Here is a 23,499-nt window from a genome sequence, read left to right as displayed (position 1 = left end):
TAAATAAGCACTAACTCGAGGGGGGCCTCGTTGAATATTTTTTACCCCCCCCGCCCCTGTATTAATCTCCTTTAATAGTAAAAAAAACAGTGTTTTTTTTATTTTGTGTGTCGTGTCGCAACGCGTGGACTTTCACGAAAGAAGATGTTTGGAAACGTGGTCCACCCACGCGCCAAGCCACACACGAGCAAGCAAAGTAGAAACGGAGAATCGGTTGACCCGTTCATGCAGATAAAAGCACGTGTCCCTTTTACATAGAAAAATATTTGTGGAATTTCTTTCCTTCGCTTTTTAACGAGTTCGAATCATTCCCGCGGCGCACGAAGGAAACTAGCGAGCATGTAAACCCTCCGCTCATGCATCAAGTATGCTCGACAAAGTGCTCTTGAGATCAACGTTTGAAGGTCCGCGTAGTCTCCGTAAAAAAAAAAAAGCAAAGAGAATTTCCGCCGTGCTGTGTGTTGCAATATCATCCACGAGCATTTCAACATTTCTTAACAACATAAAATCAATGCTTGGACAAATTTTGAAATATTGAATATTATTTAAAATATATAATAGTTGTTTAAATAAAACGATATTTTCATTTAATTTCATTTTATATTTTCATTTTATCGCTACAATACCATCCGACCGTTATAGATGGGGAAAATAAAAATGAAATATTGCACCCTTTATAGACCAGCGCTGATCCCTGTATCGTCGATATTACCATTCCGTGGCTCCATTGTACTATTCTTTTTGTATTCCATGGAATTGAGATCGAATAAATATAACTGTTCGATTTAATACGACACGAATAATAGTAGTCCTTCGCTCTCTCTTCTATCGAGCTACCCACTCATCCTCTTTTCACGAGCAAATATATGGGGAAACGAACGTCCAATTGTGTCCACAATTCCATAATTCCACACCGTTGGAGCGCAAACTTTGTTAAACGTAACAAGACGATCGAACATTAGTTTTTTTTTTTTCTTTCAATTGTACAGAGTACAACATGAGGGTACATTGATGGCGCGCGATAACTCGTTAATTGCACTTCTGATGGTCTTTTTATCACGAGAGTGAAAGACGATATTAATAGCTATTATAAAATTTATGAAAAAAAGTGCTAGTTTGTAACGTATCGCGTTGATAAATAAATGTCAATATCAATATCAAAAACCGCCTGAAACTTCTAAATTCGATTCAACTGACAATTCTTGCCAAGACTAATCTCTTTTTATTCGTACAATACATTTGGTGTGCAATGTTCCTTACTTTTATGAAAAGAAAAATACAAAGCCGTGAAACTTCAATTCATATGTAAATATGTTCACAGAATATGTACAAGGACACCAGTAAAGACATAGCCACGTATCTACGAATCTGTGTAACTCGAGGACTTGCTGTACAATGAAAACTTTTTCATTTACGTTTATGTTCTTTACCGAGAAAAAATAATAATCTAGTAAATAAAACGTTGTTACGATCGATACCCGTTAAAATTACATTTGGCTTCTAGAAAAATACTCGTACGATTTGATAATCATCTCCCTGCACGCTCGAAACAATATCCGCCGACCAGTGGAAACTTAACAAACATCAGAGGTGACTAATTCGATACGGTGCAACTAATTCACGACAGACACGCAAGAAGCGGCATCCCCGATGCACACCCACTCCGCGTGGATACCCCCGACCGGCTCAGAAAATAATCGAGTTTGTACATTTTGTACTTTATTACATCGTAAGCCTTGGTTACTCGTACTGACCGGTTCAAGAGACCCGTAGAAACACACCAGGGACCTCGGGGAGAAACGATCCTCGGGCACCGATCACAACAAATACGGCGGAACGTCGCAGTTTCCTCGTCGTCGCTCCTTCTCTGCTATTCCCGTTTTATTCTCAACGTCTGGACTTGACGCGAATACGCGTCCTCGCGTCACATTACTCGTGTCGAGAAATTACGAATATGACGGGAGAACCATCGATGCACTGTCCACACCAACGACACATATATTTTTAGGAAACCGACAGCCCGAACGTGGCCTCGCTTTTTCGATCTCAGGCACAAAAGATTCGGATGTAAACACGGTCAATCCCGGAGAGATAGGGGAAACGTGACCGCCGAGCTGGAGCACGCGATGAACACTATTCGTCCGCGAGCCGCGTCGCTCATTCTCTGTAGCAGTCGACCCACGCGCGTTCCCTCTCGCGCAACAGAGACAACGGGACGGAGAGCTTGTCTCCCGTGATGCACGCGGATACCGAGAGAGGCGCATGCGTTTTTACGCGTGCGAATGCACGGGGCACGCAGCGGCGATGCGTACACACCGACGAACAATGTTTCGACAAAAATTGAATTTAAAATCAAGGTTTGTATGAAGGTAGCTATTAAAAAATGTTGTAACTGTTATTTCTCTGGCTGTTGATATATCGACGAGAACAGTACTTGTAGCGAAGGAAGGCGTAAGGGAATATAGTGTATCTGGAACCTGACCACGCACGTGTTCGTCAAACGATATCGCACGTTTTGTGTACGATCGATGGAGTCACATTCGAAAGAGAATATATGTATTATAAAAGGAGTCGCGATGTATAGGTCAGTCACGTGGCACTAGGGACTTGGAGGCAAGTGTGATTCATCGATGACCCACGCTGAGCTGAAACAGTAAATCTATTCGAGAATATTAACAAATATTGAATCATATCGTCGAAGGATAGAAAAATTAATTTGAAAAGGAGGACAGTGCGAAATGTGTCGTGCAATGCGGACTTATCGGGAGTTACGAAAACGTGGCTATCAGTGTCCTGCCTCTCGTTTATCTCCGCGTGCGTGTGCGTCGAGACATGTGTTCGCGTAGATTCGTATCGGTTCGCGCGTGTGAGTAATTTACACAAGTTAGTTGTTAATGACACATCGGGGTAATACGGTCCCAGCAACGTTTTATCGTTCGTGCTCGCAGCCTATTTGTTAATCCTACGCGCGGGCATTGCGTATACAGAGAACGAAACGCGCGCAAGTCGTCGCTTAAAAGAGCTCATAGCGAATCCCTGCATCCATAATTCGCGCGTAAGGAGCCCAGATAATCATTATACTTATTATACTTATCGAAAATAAAAAAAATTTTGTTTTTCACTTGACCCGCGATGGAGCGAATTATTTAAGATTTTTAGCTTGCTACTCAGGTGGCTCCCTTTATCGTTCGCGATAACGTTAGGGGAGCCACAGCAGGTGCAATCGGTCGACGTTGTTTCGTCTTTCGTTCGGTCCTCGGCAAACAAAGACTTTTATACAAACAGGAAGTGTCGTGTGCAGGTGCAACGATAACTTTCATCTATCAGTGCGCACGATATATAATCATTTTTTCACGATATACATTTAAGAGAATAAGGAGAATATCGTGGCAGCTGTATTACCTCGTAAACTGGACCATTTCATAAATGTTGGAATTCGCGTAATCGTAGCACGCGTAAACGCGACCACGTGAGCTACGAGAACAAGAAGAAACGTACAATACGGTGAAAGCTTTCTAATCTACTATTTCCAATTGTCTTCCTTTCCGTCGGTCGCGTTCCTCGAATAGCCAACACGCCTTTTTGCTCGGTCGAACAAGTCACGTTAATGCTCTTTTATCCGTAATTACTGTTACGCGTATCAATGAAACACGCGTGGCGCATTCTACGCGTATAACTGTACACGTACGATATGCCGAACAGATGCTCGGGGAACTCTATCGCGAACACCGGCTCTCTCGCCTGCATGGATAGGTGTGCTCGAAACCTGCAGGGACAATTCATGTTACTCGAACCAGTTAAGCATGCCCGTTGTATCGAACACCTACGTAAACGCGTCTCGCCTACTAGCCGCATATTATTGTTACCTTTCAGCGAAAATAGAATCTGGAACGCATCCCCTTGACTGCGTTCCTTTCGACCATAGGCGCAGAATCCTATTCTCATAACAACTAACAAAAAATAACACTACCGTACAATAATTTGTTCTTAATATTTATTCGATCGAACAATTAAATTTTTATTCATTCGTTGCGAAATGTTTCACTCTATAATTGAAATTTTGTTCTCGAAGGCTTTACGCAAAAAAATTTTTTATTTTTGTCCGCCATTTTGAATTTTAAAAATGTGAACGTAAATTTGTTATTGAAGATTGAAAAAATTATTGGCTGGTGGTTTTTCGTAAAAATTAAAACCAGAAGTTGTTATAGTGGCTTTTCAGGCCCTCTATGGTTAAATAGGAACGAGCACACCGAACGGATAATGCATACCATGCAGGTGCAATGCAGCAATGCACAACAAACTGCAGGTAGATGGCCGTTCTCACACAGACCGTACAGGTAGCACCGCAATTTCTACGATGCATCCCACACGCAGTGCACTTTCTCATTTGCAAACGCACTGGTCCTTGTTGCCAATTTAACGCATATGTAGTAAATAATTTTAATGCAATTGCAATTCTGAGATAATTGCGTGCATTTCCATATAAATGAAATCCAATGATAATTGTATTTAAAGTAGCAGTATGTACCTCGATTAGTGGTCCAGCGAAGCAACTATACTATTATAATTGTCGAAACATTAAATGAGTCGTGACGGTTGGAGGAGAGGGGGCCACAATTAATCACGAGGGCAATTCAATTAAACAGAGGATATACAATGCTGTCCTTGTCTTCCGGAAGCGTCTTGTAATGTGTTGCGTCACAGGTGTGTACACGCGTAAAATTGTGATATCCCGACACAACCAATTAACTACTACGAGTGTTATTAATCTGTATCCTAGCGCGGCAATTAATTGCTCCACATTTCAACGCAAAACATTTGCTTTGAAGTTCGTGTAAACTTTATCCTCCATATAAAACCAATGCAATTTTAGATGAATACTATTTCTAAAAAAAAGAGATACTATATTAAAAGACCAGAGCATAAAAATTTAACGCTCGAGTGTCTATCGTTAGAACCATATATTACATAACCAGAAAATGAAATATTAATGCAATTATATATTTACAGTGAATGTATCAAATCTGTTCATTCACTCTTACCTCGTTTACTACAAAAATTCTTCGCCGAGTATTCGATTCACGTAATATCAATAAAACATGCGTGCATACTTGACATGTCTCGAGTGTACATACACGCATACGTATATACATACGTAAAAAGTATCGTGAGAAGAAGTCTCGTTAAGCAAAACCTGGCACAAAGTCAACAGGAAAAAAAAAAAGAGAGAAAAAAAGAAGTGAACGGTGTTTCGCGTTCACGACGCCGAGCATTAATTTTAGGGCGCGTCAATTAGTTAAAAGCGACTATATAGGAGAGAGTGTGGGCCTAATATAAGTCTGGCAACAGCGCAACACTTGAATGCTCATTGTGAGCGCTCACGTAGCTGCGCCGGAGTCGTGTGAGCGACTCACGGAGAGGCCACGGCTTTTTACAGTGACACACGTGCTCCCCACTAACTTTATTTCTGACGACAGAGTACACGATTCGAGGAGTCATCGGCACGAGAATACTTCCTTTTTCGCTAGCTCGGGAGTCGAATTTACTGCGACTACGCCTGGTCCCCCTTAATCGTTCACGTTCAAACACGCATAACTGAGATTAGCTGGAACTGTTCGCCCGTACGACGCGCACCACCGCGCGTTCGCGTTAACTGGAAAACTTTTCATTTTCAATGGACGCGCAGGCACTTCGCGCAGGAGCCTTCCTCGATGGGTGGATTCTAAACGCGAGCACATCGGCCCGGTATTACATAACCGATCGATGACCTCGACCCGTTATAAACAATGGTTCGAAAGGCCATTGTAAGCTTCGTTTCTCAACCACTGAATAACTACGAACCTTGACTCTTTACAATATAGATTCCGTTTTGGGAATATCAAGCGACACGTTGAAACTATTTTCTATCGTAAATGGTATTGAGGCCGACATAACCTACAACTATTTAATTTAACTTAAAATTTAACACAAATAATAATTCAACGAAGATTGCTGTTCGGACCCGTCGTGAACAATGGTTCGAGGAGCGATTAAAAGCTTCTTGTCTTAACCTATAAATAACAATGAACCCTGGCTGTTAACCTCCAATCGGTAATACGGGGTCAACGTAACTATTCACTCAAACATGTAATACATTAATCTTTTTTTCAACGAAGATGAAATTGACACCGCCATATCGGAGGAGATTAGTAGTAAAAGAAAGTATCCACGAATTATGAATTTACCAAAGATAAACATATGCGTTTAGTGGCATTGAACTTTGCCAACGATATATGTATATCTGTGGGAGAGAGGAAAAGTAAAACGAAACAGGTTTTAGGAAAATCGGAGTAGCTCGAATCCTGCATAATACAGGTTGTATCGAATTACGTGTATCTCCCGCGCCATTATCGCTACGAATTGCCTTTTGCGGTTGCAGACACGCGATGCTTGTCACGGTCAGTGTCCCATTTTTCTCTCGTTTCACATTTTTTTTCTTCTCCCCTTTCGTGGCAACCGTGCATATACTTCGCGGAGATCTTTTTTTTTTTTTTTTGTTATCGCCACCTTCGCACGAACTGCTACGTAACACGACGCGTGCTTCGATCAACTATACATATATTTCGAGCGTTTAGATGCCGGAACACGATGACAAAGAACGAAGCTGGGCAAGATCCAGTGGCGCGCCTAGAAATTTAGCAAAGGTGGGGTTTAAACCAAATACTAACAAAATGCAAATACGTTGCAGGACTTTTTGAAGCTTTACGAAACCCTGTTAGAGGCTACAGGGAACTTATTTAATTTTAATAGATAAAACAAAAGGTTTAAAAAATATTTTAACAAATAAAAAGTGGGGGGCCATAATTACTCCCTTGCACCCTCTCCCTCCCCCTTCTTCCCACCCACAGTGCACCACTGTCGAGATAGCGTTATCTACCCGCCTGACGAGCGATGCTTTTGCTCACGACGTGAGTCTTGCGTAATAAATCTCGTTTCAATGCTGCGTAGACGGCGTTAACGTTAACTGCGAATATAAACTGGGCGAAATACGCGCGCGGAAGAGAAGCCATCCAACCACGTGGTCATGCCTTGACGAATACGACGAACCGTATAACCTCTCGTACGGAAAACGATGTATATGGTTCGTGTCTATGAATATTCAATCGGACGTGTTCAGTGTACAATTATTCGCGTCGTTTCGAAAGATACAAATTAGTACCTATTTGTTCCCTTTCACTATCTCAACCGGTTCATCTACGTGCACAATGAGCGAACGGAATACAAACGGTACATTTTTAATAACGGGAGAAATACCGATATGCTGGTATGACATTTCAATCTGCACTTTTATAAGAGAAAGCACGCCCACGCGTGTATAACAGGTCCTATGATCTAGCGCAGTGTTTCTCAACCTTTTTTTTTTGCTAGTGGCGCCCTCTTTTTGGTCGCGTTTCTTCCTGTAGCCTCCACCCGTCGTGATTATCGTCGATCGATGCAAAAATAGTTCGTTGATTTATTTAGTTTACTTGTAATATGCAATGTTATGTAATAAAATTAATAACAAGTTCTAGATAATTTTTTTTTACTTCGATACGTATTTAATATCGGAGTTATGAAACACGTCGATTTGACGGGTTTTAGATTTTCCATATCCACATCTTTCATCGGAGAGACCCATATAGTTGAGAATCCCTGTTCTACTAGCACATTCGATACCGCTCGCGCGATTTATAAGGCAATACATCACTCGGCATAAATTACCATATTAACTAACCGGCGGAGGTGTCCCGAGCAGGTCGCCTAAACGTCCCAATCTCGAATTAAGGCGAATCGTAATTTTACATCGATGTTGTATCACAGGTGTCGTACAACACACGGTCGAACAGCAAGGCGTGATTCCAACAAGGCAACATTTAGGCAACATGTCGCATTTGCATCACCCACTATGAACAACGAGTTCTGTTCGATACTTATTCTATTCTCTATTATGCTCTATATAGAGTTAAATAATTTTACATTTGTTGGTATTGTGTCACGAAATGGTTCGTGATAAAGGTGAAAAACCTAACCCTACATTACAATGATTTTCGAGCCCCGAGTACGAGTCGCGTAGTGTTGCCTCGATGGAATCACGCCTTTACGAATACTGCGCCTCGATTCCGTGTTAAAAACATAGGGTTAATCTTTCGTCGTATCGTAACGGACTATTCATTCGATATATACTATTGTTTCACGACATAATGGTCTGCCTGCGGTCGGTAGTTACTGGATTTACGATGCAAACCTGTCAGGGGGGAATAAAATTGCAAAATCCATATACCGTGAACGTTTACGGGCTACGAAACTACGCGCTTGTACATTTCGATGCAAACGAACTGTTCGTCGAGGGATGTTTAAAAATCTGATACGGAAATATTAATCGAGCCGCACCAATATCGAGCGACATCGAGCTACGAAACGATTGATCGATATGATTATTTCTGAACGCTGTTCGCGCAGCTTCGGTACGGTTGAAAAATTGGTTTACACGGTTCGTACGCTTTCGGCGAATGTTTGCTGATCGAAGGCACCGCAAACGTGTTCGCGAGAGAATCTACCAGTAGGTAAGAAAGAGACATATGGACGATACGGCAAGAACGCGGAACGGGCACTGTCCTGGAGAAGCTGACGCCGCACGATACGGGCATTTCGTCGTTTTCACGCAACCGTGCCGATGCCCAATTACCGGAACAATGATCGACCCGTGTCGCAACAGTAAAATCCGTTGCAACCGTGTCACGGTTTATATCCCGAATCGTCGAAATCGTCCGTAAACAAATTTCCTGGTGCGGCCGTTACGTCAACGACGTTCCGGGAAAACGTACGCGCGTCACGCGGCGCGTTCAAACACGCCGAAAATCGTTTAGCGGTTATGTTTGTTCAAAGTGTCGCGAATTTACCGACACAGCAGCCCAGCCAGCCAGCAGCAGCAGCACGGGTTCAGGAATTCAGATCCGGCCGTGACAGAGGGGTGAATGCTCTGTTTCTGGTTGAACGCCGTCACCGGGCGTGCATGCGACGCGAAATCACACTGAGAGAAACACAGCGCGCGAGAAGTAAGGTCGTACGGATCAAGCGAGGGATTGTGACAGGCACGCGCGAAACGAAACTTACACTTGATCAGGATGACACCGTTATGCTGCTCCTCCATCTCGCGGAGGCGAGCGATCTATCTCGCGTATCGTCCTCCAGGTTAAACCACCGACGATTCCTTTATCGAGCACACCGGGGGATTCGTATCACTCGCGTCGCGGCAACGTGCTCGCGAACAGTGCTGGACGGCGGACCGACATACGCGACCGAGCCTGGCGCGCCGCTCGGGTTTTCCAAAAAAGAGCCGCGTCCGCGTAACGACACTCGTACCAATGGCCAACGAACGAATCACGACGCACACGTGCTCGCACGGCGGCTGACCGCGAGCATAATTAATATCGCGGCGTGCACCGATAAGAATGCGTCGTACCGTCCGACAAAGAAACGCCACCGAAACCGAGTAAACATGGCCGTGCGCGCGCGCCTCTCTGGCTCTCCGTGGCCCGCGGAGCCGTCACGCACTGAGGGAGGTTGCATGGAAACGAAGGGTACGGAGGAGAGATAGAACGGGACAGAGGTATACGGAGGTTGCGACGACCGACTGAAAAGAGACGCGCGGGAGAGAGAATGGAACAGAGAGGGTGCTGCAGGCTGCAAACGAGAGAGAAAGTTAGAGAGAATGAAAGAGTGAACGGCTGGCGTGGAGAGGAAGCGGGAAAAAGAGAGACCGACAGGCCGGTTATTGAAAGACAAAGATAAAACCCAGGGCCGACTCTAGCCCGTAGGGCAACCAGTCACCGAACATGCTGCGTCGTGCTTTAGGGGGCGCTCACTTTCAACAAGCGAATTATTATTAATTTTTATCGTTTTCTTCTAACTAATGTGGGATCTTTAACTTGAGGCGATATAGTCCGAAATTTAATTAACTTCCACAAACACTTTTTGGTCAGAATCTAACATAAATATAACACGATCTCTTGTCGCTCGATACGTTTATGCACCGATATAGTTCGACTTTTACTTCCAACAGTTTCGACCAGAACTTTTGTATAACGATATGAAACAATTATTTTCGGAACCTTTCAAGCTCTGCTGCATACCCTCGAGCCGGCCCTGATAAACGAGTGAGAGTGGATTACACGTTTCTGAGAGTAGCAACGGAAGAAGCGAGAGGCAAAAGAGAAGAAGAGGGTACGACCGTCGTAGAGAAAGGAAAACAGAGACCGCCTCATCGTTTTGTGGTAGTTCGTCGGAACGACCACCAAGCGGCGCCACTTTGAACGCTCGCCACGGTCGTGTTGAATTTATGCTGCTTGGACGGCCCTGGTAAAGTGCGATCCTCTGACCTGGGGCATTGTTAAACAGTAAAAGCATGTGGCAGCTGGACTCCAAGGGCTCTCGTTCGAGATGTATACCTAGCTTTTCTGTATTCAACGAACCGGAAACGTAGGAAATTCTGAGAAAAACTTGGAACGGCAAAAGGAAATCGTCTTGCATTCATCCCCCAGGGGAAAACTCAAAATCTAAACATACTCGTATTTAGCGCGTAGTAGTAACCTTTACCATTTCTTTGCTCGTACAGCAACGAGTGTATAAATCGCGTTACGTACCAATGTATATTTAACTGTATGTTTGCATACCAACATTATCAGATTTATCGACGTCATATTTTCACGAGACTAAACACGTCGATCTCGCGTCGAGAACCTAGTGGGACTTGAAACTGTGCATGCGCCTATGGCCCAGCGAGTGAAAGAATCGACTTGGCTAGGGAAAGAGGTTCCAAGAACGAGGGCCCCCACCTCTCTTCGGTCCTGTTGCTACTTCAATTGAATGCTGTCGCACTCTGAGCATCTGTACTGCTCGGCCAAGGTAGTAAGATGTGGGGGAGTTTCCCCCGACGCGACAAGCGGCGGGAGGTCACCCAAGTCGATAATTTAAACGCGATTATGGAAACTGAAATTTGTCAGGAGAACAAATGTTGCGAAGCGTGCATTGTTTGTAACTCGTGACACATAGAAAACCCAATGTAAGCAACATGTTGACACACAAAGAATGCTTACAAATGTGAAATATGACGCGATTCGGAAGTCCATGCATTTTGCTGCGTGCGCAAAATACGTTCGCTACGAAAAACTGGACGCGATATCGCACGAGCATGAATGTAACCCAAGTATAACGTTAAGGTGATGCACATATAGCATTACAAATCTATCTAAAAAAATATTGAATTTTCATTTAACCTTAACAAAAATACGTAACGATAAACCAAATTTCTGCAATGCTGTTCGAACCGCATTACGAAACGATCCGAGCGAGCCATCTAGCAGAAATAAAAGTTTCGGCCAAGATTAAAATATGTCGCTTGAATGGCGTTGCCAAAGGGGCAAATAGCCAAGACTGCAAGTTACTTGTATTTATGGAAATTTTCTTCAAGTTCGATCTTGGCAACACTGTACTCGATGCATCACCACTGCTCTAACCTTCTATTTCAGACAAATACATACCGTTTGCCCGATCCGCGCGTAAAGTTTTAGCTAAACGTTCGAGACGAAAAGGATTTAACGAGGGACATTGTTAAACACGCGCGAGGTTGTACAGTTTTGGCAGACGATCGATGGATGCATCGATATGCACATGGTAGGACTCCTGTGGTCGATAACGCAGCGAATTGGAGGGAACGGAGGACGAACGGTTGGTCGAGCAAGAGGAAAAAGAGCTGTTGCGTAGCTCTAATGGGAGATGGCGACGCGGTTTGTTTTCCTTTCTTGGTTGGCACGCACCCAAAGAACGGCCGGTTATACGCGTTGTCCACGGACAAACTCCGCGTATATACCGTCCAAGTATCGTGTCCCCACCAAATCTATGTTTGCAGCTTCCACCGCGGCGGTAGCAGCCCGGTACTCCACGTACTCCCCTCTAGTTCTCGGTGTAGACTGAAACCAGGTCTAGATTTTAGTACGCATCAGAATCTCGACTATGAGGAGGTTTCACACGGGCGATCGCATCCTCGGTAGATTCTTATCGAACAGCCAACATGACGCAGGCTTCACAGCAGACGAAATTTCGATGTGAGTTTCTGACTTGAACGGAAAAATGCTCTCGGTGTCTCTCGATGAACACGTGTACGAATATTTACTTCTCTCTTTTGTGCCTCGTTATCGAGTTATCGTTACAGTCGACGATTGCGCGAAGTAGACGGAAAAATTTTTCCGCGCAGCACACCATCGACGTGCTTTCCCTTCGTTTCACGTTTTGATAGTCCCGCGTGCACGCATACGTCAGTGACGGGTAATCCATTTTGCTACGTAGATCCACAGTGATACGCAAGTGCGAGTCGTATTCGTCTCTCCTTGCGTCATCGTCCCCGTAATACTAGCTTTGTGTCGGTCTGAACTTTGCCATCTTCCATTGCTCGATTCAGACCATTCCGTGATCTCGTTTAAAATGTTCACGAAACCTTTTATCGGGATATTTTCGTTCTTTCCGTCGCGTTTCCCACTGATTTCGACGTTGTCCCTCGTGTACATTCTTTGTTAACACTCGGTCGACTCGAACGTGTACAATTACACTCTACATGTTGCATTATCGGCAGGACGCGTAGTTCTTCCTTCGCGTACAGAATGCGTGATTCGACGGAATAAAATTCCGCGCAAATAAAAATACGCATGGAGTATTTCATTCACGTTTTCCATTATTTCTCTCGTGTAAAGGTACTCCGTTGTAATCGATTTCTATTTTTACGTTTCAATCTTGTATTCGATGCTCCGCGTTCCGTGTCTAACGGAATTTTTTTTTACCAGCTGGAAACAAGGTTCGCGCATACGAGCATCGGATCCTGCCTAACCTCCTCGCGGCTTTTACATCGTTTCGTAAATAAATGGTCGGACAATATAATAATTGTATTTGCACAATCGTCGATCGTAGCGCTGAGGCAATTCGCGGCGTTTCATCGAAACGGACAACTAACAGCGGTTATAGAGACTCGTCTAAATATCCAATTAAGAGATCTTTCAGAAATCGACCTAGATAGCAACGGCCACGTTACTCACGGTCGCAACGTTCCGTTCGCGCGCGCAACTGAATCGTTATTCCCGTTCTTACAATCGGGCTACGTCGATGCACACGAACGACTCAAAGAAATGCATAATGGAATGCGCCTAACGCCCGCGCCCTCATCCACGTGTACCCGCGGTATTAACCCTTTGTTGTGAATAATTTTTTATACATAATTTATTAGAAGTAGTATTATAAACACTTTGGAATAAAAATATTTCGAAAAGTGGATTCCTCCTACTTAAATTCTTGTTCCCTTGTTACTATTTTTACGGCGACAATTGACCGTCACGAAGTCGGCGACATTCCAGCAGCATTATAATAAGCGTCTAATAGAGGATTAGTCGCCACGGGAATGCGATAATAATCGCTAGTCACGCAGGTAGCCACAGACAGTACACCTCCGCCCCTTTTACGAATGTCTACAGGGACCGAGAATCTCACCTGCCGGTTCATTCAGCTCAGAAAGGAAAATGGAAAGCTCTTTACTGGCCGCAAATATTCCGCCCAGGCAGGATGGGAGTAAGTATACGGCCATCATTTAAACACAGCTTCGTTTTCTGCGTTTCCTTTTTGCTCGGAACAAAGATGGTTTCGAGGGTCACGCCGGGTAGCCTTGGGAGAGAATTTCAACCATCCTAGCGCATATTACCAAGAATTGCTATCTAGGATCACAGTCTTACAATGGTATTTTCAAATTTTTTATCCGCTAAAAATTGTTATTTAGTAACAGTTATTATTTAGTAACTGTTGCAAGAACTTAAACTTATATTACAACAGTTTTCAAGTCTCGATTTATACAGGGTGTTCGGCCAAACCTGGGAAAAATTTTAATGGGAGATTTTAGAGCCCAAAATAAGACGAAAATCGCTTTCTTTCTAATCGATAACTAATAAAAATAACCAACTCGAATAATAAATAAACGAAAATTCGAAAATGTTCAGAGACCGCTGCCTGGCATCAATTGCAATATCTTGTATCGCCGGAACGGAAACGGAAATGCACAACGGAGAATTGCATCCAGCCGGCGGCCATGCATTTGTTACTTATCGAACGTTCGTCTTCGACGTTAACGCTATCGCGCGAAACGTACGCGCCCGATAAGAGCAAAACAATATGCCGATTTGATTCTCTCTCGCGAACAGTGTCCCCAGTGTTCGTTTCTCGAAATCCCTCCCCCTTCTCCCACATAGAAGCGAAGTCATAACAAAGTAAATTCAATATACAGGGTGTTCAACCACCCCTGGGGAAAATTTTAATGGCAGATTCTAGAAGCTAAAATAATCAATTTTTTGACTGAGGCTTCATTAAAAAATTAAATTAAAAAATTTCAAATCATTCTGAAAAAATTATTTTTGCTCGCGGGGCTCAATTGCAATCATTTTTGGCGAATACACATAACCCTGATATCCTACCCAATTTCGAGAAAAAAATTCGAATAAGTACTGAAATTTTAGGCGAAATTAAAAAGTTTCAAATGATACTAAAAAAATTATATTTAGTTACAGGGGTTAATTACAAGCATTTTTGGTGAATACACATACCCCTGAAATCCTATCCAATTTTGAGAAAAAAATTCGAGTAGGTACTGAAATTTTAGGCGAAATTAAAAAATTTCAAATGATACTAAAAAAATTATATTTAGTTACAGGGGTTAATTACAAGCATTTTTGGTGAATACACATACCCCTGAAATCCTACCCAATTTCGACAAAAAAATTCGAGTAGGTACTGAAATTTTTAGGCGAAAAAAAAATTTCTTTCAGGCATCTTTTTCTATTTTTTTTTAACACGTAAAATGTTAAAAAGAAATCTGTATAGGGCTTATGAATTGACGTATCAAGAACATACTAATGTGTTTCGTTTTTAATCGACCATCCTTTGATATAACGCAAGAGGACTTTTAATAAATAAATAAAGAAACTTACATATATTTTTATACGAAGCTTCATCGTTCTCGAGAAAATCGAATTTTTCTGCCTCCTGTTTTTCCTTTCACCGTATTATTACCAGTACGATGGGAATAATAATTATTATAAACGATTCTGATAATTTGAAACCGATAACAAGAAAGATAAGAGAAATGTCGGAGAACAATGCACGACTTTGTATTCCGGTTTTGTTTCGGTTTTGCAGATACATACTGCAACAGATGCGGGAGGAGTTTCCCACCATTATGGCTAACGTACACTACAGGGTGCTGAAGAAGAAATGGTCCAACCTGTTGCAGCAGTACAAAGTGAGACGAGGCAGATGTCTTTTATTATTTCGCGATTAACCGCGATCGCGTTTATTCGCGCGCGATGTTAGTTTGCTTTCCGGATCTCTCGTTTGCGTTTCATCCTCCTCCATGCACGAAGGATAATAAACGTGTTCCCCCCCCGTGGACAGACAAAATCTACCAAACCTAACCTCTCTATACGAAAACCGACGGTTCGAGTTGTCGCTCGACATTCGATACGACGTCGACGTTTGCGAGAACGTTCTTTCAAGAAAATATCGATTTCTTAGCCGCGTGAAATAAGTATAGAAAGTATATGTTCGGCCACACCTGGGAAAAATTTTAATGAGGCATTCTAGAGGCCAAAATAAGACGAAAATCAAGAATACCAATTTGTTGATGGAGGCTTCGTTAAAAAGTTATTAACAATTCAATTCAAAAATTTCAAATCGTTCTGGAAAAATTATTTTCGGTTGCGGGGGTCAATTACAATCATTTTTGGTGAATAGACATACCCCCGAAATCCTACCTACTTTCTAGAAAAAAATTCGAGAAGGTGTGAAGTTTTTCGACAAAATTAAAGAATTTCAAATCGTATTAGAAAAATTATTTTCAATTGCGGGGGTCAATTACAATCATTTTTGGTGAATAGACATACCCCCGAAATCCTACTCACTTTCTAGAAAAAAATTCGAGAAGGTATGAAATTTTTCGACAAAATTAAAAAATTTCAAATCGTTTTAGAAAAATTATTTTCGGTTGCGGTGGTCAATTACAATCATTTTTGGTGAATAGACATACCCCCGAAATCCTGCACATTTTCGAGAAAAAAATTCAGTACTGGCGGAACTTTAAATGTTAATAACTTTTTAACAAAGCCTCCATCAATAAATTGGTATTCTTGATTTTCGTCTTATTTTGGCCTCTAGAATCCCTCATTAAAATTTTTCACAGGGGTGGCCGATCACCCTGTATACTCGGTGGGACGAAAATCAGTAAACCGGCAGGCACGCGAGGAACGCGACGGTTCAGCAACGAATGGCGTGTGGATACACGGTAACACTTGCACGCATACATACGTACACGTACAAATACAGATCACACGGGACACGATCGAGCACGACTCGCTTAGCTCTCGTCCTGTTACTATGCATCTGCCACAGCGATCTGTTGAAGGAACTGAGGAACCCGGTACACGGAGACAGAAACAAGGCGGACGACGTCTCTTGGCCCTTTTACAGCGCGATCGACGAGCTCCTGGGACACGACCGCGGCGGAACGCCGAATCACGACGAGTACATCGATCCCCACGAATTCCTCTGCGTATCCGTGACGCCGGAAGAGCCCACATCCTCGGTGGACGCGCTTCCTGTCGGATCTGACCCGGAAATCGAGCGACGAGATGTCGATTTCCACCCCGAACAACGGCTACGGACGTTCAGCGACGACTCGATTCAAATCGAACGACTACCGTCGCGCGGAACCACCAGGTATGTTTGCAGGAAGCACGAAATGATTCCAACGAAAGACAAAAATTTTGCTCTTCAAATTGACTCGTAAATTTGCCAGTAGTCGATATATAAAATGATTAGAAAATAATTTTGTGGCGTTGACTCCCATGCTCGCCGCCAGAGGGCTCGCGCTCTCACAAGCGCCTTTTCTGTCCTCCTACGATTCTCACGAGATTCTAACAGCAGCGCCACAATTTATTAAAAATAATAACGCGCAGGTTAAATTTTCATTGTGGCTTTTTGTCGTTCTCGAGCGTCGCGCGATTTACGTAATCTGTCTGTTTCAGCGACGTCGTCAGAAAAACCAAAGACCCGTCGGTTTTCAAGCAAACGAGCAGAAGTTACGCGAGAAGGAAACGCGAGCCGAGGAGTGTGCTGATGCCGCGGTTGCCGCGCGCCACGGAGCTCACGATCAGGAAAGTGACGTCGGAGGCGGACTACACTAAGGACTTGTCGAGGGTACGGGGAAACGACGTCGTCGATTCCACCAGAGACAAAGGACAAGCGGCCGAGGCGCGTAACGAGGATGAGGAAAGACCAAGAAAGTCGAGGAGAACGCGAGCCCCGTATCGCGAGGATCACGAGTCACGGACCGATCGTCGTATCGAGCAGATCTTCGAGTATATCAAACGACGGGACGAGGAGAATAGATCCATCATGATCCGAGTGATGCACGCCGTGGAGACCATGGCCAATAAGCTGTGACGCAGCTCTACCGAAGAAGGATCACATTCAAATACATTTATTTCCTTTTCCCCCTGGAATGGCTATGTAATCGATCGATTAATGTACCACGGGTTTAACTGTAAATTATACTTTATAAGGTGTCTCTTTTAATAAACGATGTTGGTATTACGTTACGACTACTTCTTTGAAAATATTAATATCGAATTTTCTACGAGAAGATATAAAATATTTTTAGGTTTACCTGTACGAGTATATTCAAACGTGACTCGAAGTACCTGTATTATTCAATGAATTCTATAGGAAATCGTGTTTACCGTGAATCGTTTAAAATTGTAACAGAGTCGACTTGCTTCTGTGTAAAAAACAGATACAGATTTATTTCCGAAACTAATGAAAGAACCATGCAATTGTATTGAGTGCGACGGGAGGAAACCAGAATAAACCAAGTTAGTTACGGTGGCCGCCGCGAGGCGCCACCGACCCGAGAAACCACTCGAGATTACGTTTCTTATGGCCGTGGTTCATTCAGCGTCGATGCAAGTGTTGCGACGTAAAAAAAAAAAGTCGACGATCACGAGCGAAAAGAAACGACGGAATCGATCGATCGTAGAGTTACTCAAAGGCAAGAGAATCACGGTATCGAGGTAGATCGATTACGATACGAATATTACACGCTGTCGAAACGAATACCAATAAAGTATCGCGATAATAGCGCGAGCCAGCCTCGTCTGGCGCCTTTCTCTCGGTTCATAATGCGTTTAGCCTTCTTTCGATGCTTTTCGCATACCTTCATTCTTACCAACAGTTTCGTGTTCCTTTCAACTGCTATCGCGCTGAAACTGTTGCATTGTTGCTTTCGAAGGAAGCCTGCTTCTTTCCCTGGCAATTAAACGCATTCTGCTACGCAGTCCGTTCAAACGTTTACGTTGGTTGAAACGGTATTCGATTTTTCGTAGAACGGAAAACACAACGATAAGATTTATCTTTTCAATTCCACGGCGATCGCGTATTTTATTGAATTCCCGTTTTACGACAGAAGCTAATTGCGTATGGTATTGATGTTGCTCGGGAAACGATTATCGATATCATTACCGTTCGATGTTTTCACCGCGATTACAGAGTTCGTCGACTTTGCCTTGAAATTCCGTGAAGAGTCCAATATCCGGTGACTACCACAAAGCTGGCATTGTTTCGAGCGCTAGACGAGTGTCCTTCGAGTTCGGTGGAGAGATTAGGGTAGGCCCGAGGCGTTCGAGAATCTCGATGGGATCCCGGAAACCATATGGCCGACTATTTAAGAGACTGCTCTTTTCTGAACATCTGCCCACGAACCCTCCGACGATTCTACGTTTACAATCTCGACGCGCCATCGTTAGAATTTATCGTCGTAAAAAGAAAAAAGTATATGATTCTCGTCGGAACATCCTAGACGCGGTATAATTGAAAATAGAGGCGACAGAAAATTTATTACGTGTCAAAACGATCCCGAGGGTCGAGCAAAGCCGCGTTTTCGCGCATAGTTTTATGAAAGTGTTAAGACACCCTGTATAGCAAGCTCAAAATCCGCCAGAGTCGTGGACCGAGCGGAGAGTGACCGAGGGAGAGAGAGAGATTAAAACATCGAGAGAGAAGAACGTGCACGTGGTCTCGCATCTGCTTCTCCACCGAGTGACCCCGCAACTGACCCCTTCCAAGTACCAATAATTAACTCTGTTCGTGCGCCAAATGCACACGAGCGCACGGGACCAAACGCTTGCGTCATACCCCCGCCGGCCAGTGTTCCCATGAAAGAAAGGCCCGTACATACTTGTGCAGTTATGCGCGACAAAGGGCCATGAAATAAACGGACAAAAGGTGGCCCGACGATCTGAACGCGTGTTGCGTGGCGTTCGGTCCTTACGCGCTCCACGATTGATCGCCATTTGCAATATTACAACGGGCACGCTGCCTACACGTCACGATACACGATAATTAATTGGGTCATCGACGGTCGAATAACTTCACCGATCGGTAAGGTGTTCGATAACTTGAATGCTCTGATATGTTTGACCACCGTGATCGTTGTAATAGACAAAGTTATGTTAAAAATTAAGAGAAAGAAAAAAGAAGTGGTTTGGGGCCTTAACCCCTTGCCTTACGGATTGGCCCGGTAGACTTATCACGTCTCTGAGACGTCATGGTAAGCTAAGGGGTTCAAGTTACCACCGACGAGTCGAACATTGGCCACCTGCGACAACACGCCCTCTATACGCGTGATATAATCTCTGCTATTACTACTGTTCAAGACATTCTGCGTTGGTCGCGCATCACCGATGGTGTCGAGGTTCGCATGCTTCTCGAGACACTTGCGGAAAAAGAACGGCACACCTGGACGTCTCTTTCTTTCCTTCATTCGGTTCGTAGTCGTGACACGCGAGCCACCGTGGTCGCGCAACGAGAATTTTTAACGAAGTCACAGAGCCGCGAGAGAGCAATTAATTCGTGGCCGTGAGTGGCTCGTGACCGAAGCTTGACCAGCGTCGAATGCACTTTTATCGTTGGGATTTATCGTCTTGAGACGGTCAGCTCGGTCCCGAAAAATATTTTACAACCGTTACCGGTTGGGTCGAGCACCTGATTCCCAAGCGTCGGATTACGAGTGTCTCCGACGTCCGCGAATCCGAGCAACCGTAGGAATTTCTCAGCGCGTAAATGGCTGTTGCGTGTGACTCACCAGTCTTGTTGCTGTTGCTGCCGAAAGAATGCAGTTTTTTCCAGCCTTTCCAACCCTTTTTCCAGATCATAGCGGCCTTCGTTTTGCGCTGACCGCCGGCCAATTCCGGCGTACTGGTTTTACCCATTCCTCGCCTCAAGGACCCTAGTCCGGACCTAAGCAAATAACAATTAAAAATATTACCTCTCGCTTCTTAAGACCGTACAATTGCTACGCTACGAGTCAGTAGTTCTCATTACATACTAATGTAAATAGAATAGTATTTGGGTTCTGAAACTCTGATAGGTTACCATCTGATATTAAAAAGATTGTTCTAAATACAAAGGTTGAAAAATACAGCCTTAAAACTATAATTACAATTTCTATCAACCTGTAACTTGCACTGGAGCTTCCACTGAAGCCACTGTCCATGTCACAGCCAACAGGCGATAGGAGGTCGTCGGTGGGACTGACCGAAGATAACAGCTCCTCCGTGGACGCTCCCCGTTGATCCTGCGGCTCATCCTCGTCGTTGTTGTCGGCCACGGTCGGCATCAGCATCGCCTCCACGCTCAGATTTAATTCCCCCAGCACTCGGCGATGCCGTGACTGGACTCGCCGGACCTCCTCCGCCACCAGGGACCTCCTCGAGCCGTGCAACGCTCGGTGGCATTGTCTGCTAATGAATTGAACCGATTAGCCCGCGAATAATGAATCGATAGGTTCGCGTACGAAACTGCTCGCAACACAACGTATAATCGAAATCTGCACTGTATTACTAACGAGAAAAATTCCCTATAAGTGGATAGGCAAATACTTCTACAAGGAATCAGAATGGGAAACCCAAGTCTCTTCATTCTGACAAATAATCAAATACCCTATTACAGGACACTAATTTGGTAATGATGCGCGATAGGACATAATTTTAGATGTTATAGAACTCTGACATAAATAATACTTCTACCTTAGTATCAAAGGATAGGGGGAGTATTGGCTTAGACGCTGGGATATTGGGAGTCAGTCGAGGACCGTATGCAGACGGAAGGGACGTCGAGTGCTTGCGAGAAGAACGGTCCCTCTGGCGGCCAGTACAGGAAGCTCTACGATAGCTCTAAACCTCATTGACCGTTCCAGACTCGCGCCCAGGGAGCTTTCGTTCCAAGTGCTCTCGTGAACGCATCCTATTCACGTGAACGTTTAAAAGGAACATCGGGTCCCGTCAGAGTCGCATAATAATTTACTCGGGAATCGGACTCGATGTGAATGGGTATTTATCCTGTCCCGATGAATGACTTAGTGGATGCTGCACGGACAATCTACGACCGTTGTTTTCTTATTGTCCCGCGACTTAATCACCGTCTCATGGCATCCGGTGCGTGGCGCGTCGAATCGGGCCAAGCAGTCGGGAAGCTTGTTGTCCACTTAAAACCGCATTCACTAGCATCAGTGAAGTTCACTTCGCGTCCAACCGACGTACGCGCGTATTCATCAACCATTTAGACCGAATGAAACGTAATTCTCGCGCGCTATCATCGGTGCTCGTATCGACCCCTAAGAAGCCACCGGCGACACCCACCCATTGAAACCCGACACCCTCTTCCTGTCAGGATGTGTTTCCCTCTAGATACTTTCTCCCTAGTTACCGAAACCTCCTACAGAGGTTTCCTAACCTAACTCAGCAGGCTATTGTTAAAAATGATAATTGTAAAATTAAGAATTAATCGAGATCACCGATTCTTTTTTCCAAGGTTACCAAGAATCTTAGCTGGGTCGATTTTAAGAACCTTTGTACGGATTTAGTTTCTCACTTGATCTCGGATATTTCCTCGTAAATGTTCTCCTCCGTTCCGTATCGGGTCATGTAGGTGTGCCTTTTGAACGATTCCGGCCGTAGTGGTTGCTGTTGTTGCTGCTGTACACGATTCAGGCCCACTTCCGGCGGATACGCGCCGTGCAGTCGGCTCGGGCCAGGTTCGTAGTAAGCGTACGAATAATCTTGAAGGGGATGCTGGTGAGAAGAGCTAGTCATAGGCGAAGCCACCGACGCAGGCTCCGCCAGTCCCGTCTGAAAGAAAATCGAAGAATCGTTCGTTAATTATCGACAAGAACCACGGTCGCTTGTAATTAGCTCCTTATTTAATATTAGGATGACTGGTGAAAGAGTTCATTTAGTATTTTAAATTCCTTGGATAAAGTAGCTAAATAATTATCTATATTCAACGCGTTCTTATATTTTTTATTTATAAATGTATCGATAACGACTGCGAGCGTTTCGAGCCGCAAGTCGAGGCACGGCTGCCCTAGCGTTACGAGTAGAATTTAGTATTGCATGCTGGAAATTATACCTGACTGTGGGGAGGTGGATAAGGCGGTGGCGGTGGAAATTCCAGGTTGACTCTTCGCGGTGTCGGAACACCCGACGTCATTCCCGGTCCCCCTAAAGACGAGGCCATGATGCATCGTTCGGCTAATTAATGCGCCTCTTTCTCATCGTCTTTCCAGTTTTCTGCAAAAAGAAAAAAAGCCGTACCGCGCACCATTATCCACTGTTACCGTGGCAACACCGTCCGAGCGTGCTACACACAAATAGCTAACCATTAGAGGTGGATCGAAACTCTCGAAATAATAAATCTAACTATAATTTTAATGCCGATAGCCAACTTGGTCGAAAGTAACCTAATTCGGGTCGTGTTCAGGCCCGTTTCGATCGCAAGAAACCCAGATTATTTCTTTGCGGCGTTCGTGTGTCTGGCATCGCTTTGTTCGATCGATTCTCTTTCCTTCTTTACCGGGTCAGGTTTCACCGAGCTCGAGACGCCGGGCGGCGAGGAAAGAGTGCGGATGGACGGTCGAAATTCAACCGTGCACTATCGTATTTTCTGCTTATTCCGTTGACACTCGGGGGTCCCGAGCTACTGCCCTCTGCGGGGACGTTATGGTACCAATTTCTTCCCAGCTGTATCGCGAGCGTGCAGCAGCTTTCTTCAGTTCCGCGTATAATTTCGTTAAAACAATACGATTTAATACGCGACCTATCGTTCCTGGCGATAAACAAGTCAATTTCCAACGTTATTGCCGTGACACGCGAGGGAACAGAAATGCCAGTCGCGAATAACAACACGTTTATCTTGTTAGTCGGATCTCACACCCGGTGGAGATTATTACACGTCGTTGAGCGTATATGGCGTTCGCGAATTATATGCCACGGTTTGAATCTCAATCGCCGCGTTCGCGGCGCATCGCGTCCCACACCTGTATTCTTTTTTTCTTCTTTTTCTTTT

The 23,499-nt window shown here is 44.3% G+C and overlaps 2 protein-coding genes across 4 annotated transcripts in view; one reads left to right on the top strand and one right to left on the bottom strand.

Annotated features, from left to right (window-relative positions):
• The window catches only part of LOC122395386 (rho guanine nucleotide exchange factor 10), a 45,937-nt gene that overhangs the window by 16,914 nt on the left and 5,524 nt on the right, over positions 1-23,499 (bottom strand). Inside the window, exons 2-5 of one of the 3 annotated variants that reach the window (XM_043392901.1) lie at positions 22,564-22,724; positions 22,027-22,283; positions 20,610-20,897; positions 20,240-20,394 (exon numbers count right to left, since the gene is read on the bottom strand). In XM_043392901.1, coding sequence (XP_043248836.1) covers positions 20,240-20,394; positions 20,610-20,897; positions 22,027-22,283; positions 22,564-22,671 — 808 coding nt within the window. In that variant the 5' untranslated portion in view covers positions 22,672-22,724. Of the gene's footprint in view, positions 1-1,754; positions 2,119-9,132; positions 9,560-20,239; positions 20,395-20,609; positions 20,898-22,026; positions 22,284-22,563; positions 22,725-23,499 lie in introns of those variants that run through there. The other 2 variants (XM_043392902.1, XM_043392903.1) reach the window with 2 other exon arrangements.
• On the top strand, positions 11,956-17,628 carry LOC122395387. Its single transcript, XM_043392906.1, has 5 exons — positions 11,956-12,122; positions 13,536-13,629; positions 15,244-15,346; positions 16,505-16,818; positions 17,127-17,628. The coding sequence occupies exons 1-5, from the start codon at positions 12,089-12,091 to the stop codon at positions 17,542-17,544; spliced, it is 963 nt and encodes a 320-aa protein (XP_043248841.1). The 5' UTR covers positions 11,956-12,088; the 3' UTR covers positions 17,545-17,628.

Source organism: Colletes gigas, unplaced genomic scaffold, assembly GCF_013123115.1.
Source record: "Colletes gigas isolate AHSC1104 unplaced genomic scaffold, ASM1312311v1 Colletes_gigas_Sc00005, whole genome shotgun sequence".
Classification (NCBI taxonomy): Eukaryota; Metazoa; Arthropoda; class Insecta; order Hymenoptera; family Colletidae; genus Colletes; species Colletes gigas.
Note: the sequence above shows the minus strand (reverse complement) of the source record. Positions and strands in the feature narration are given on the sequence as shown.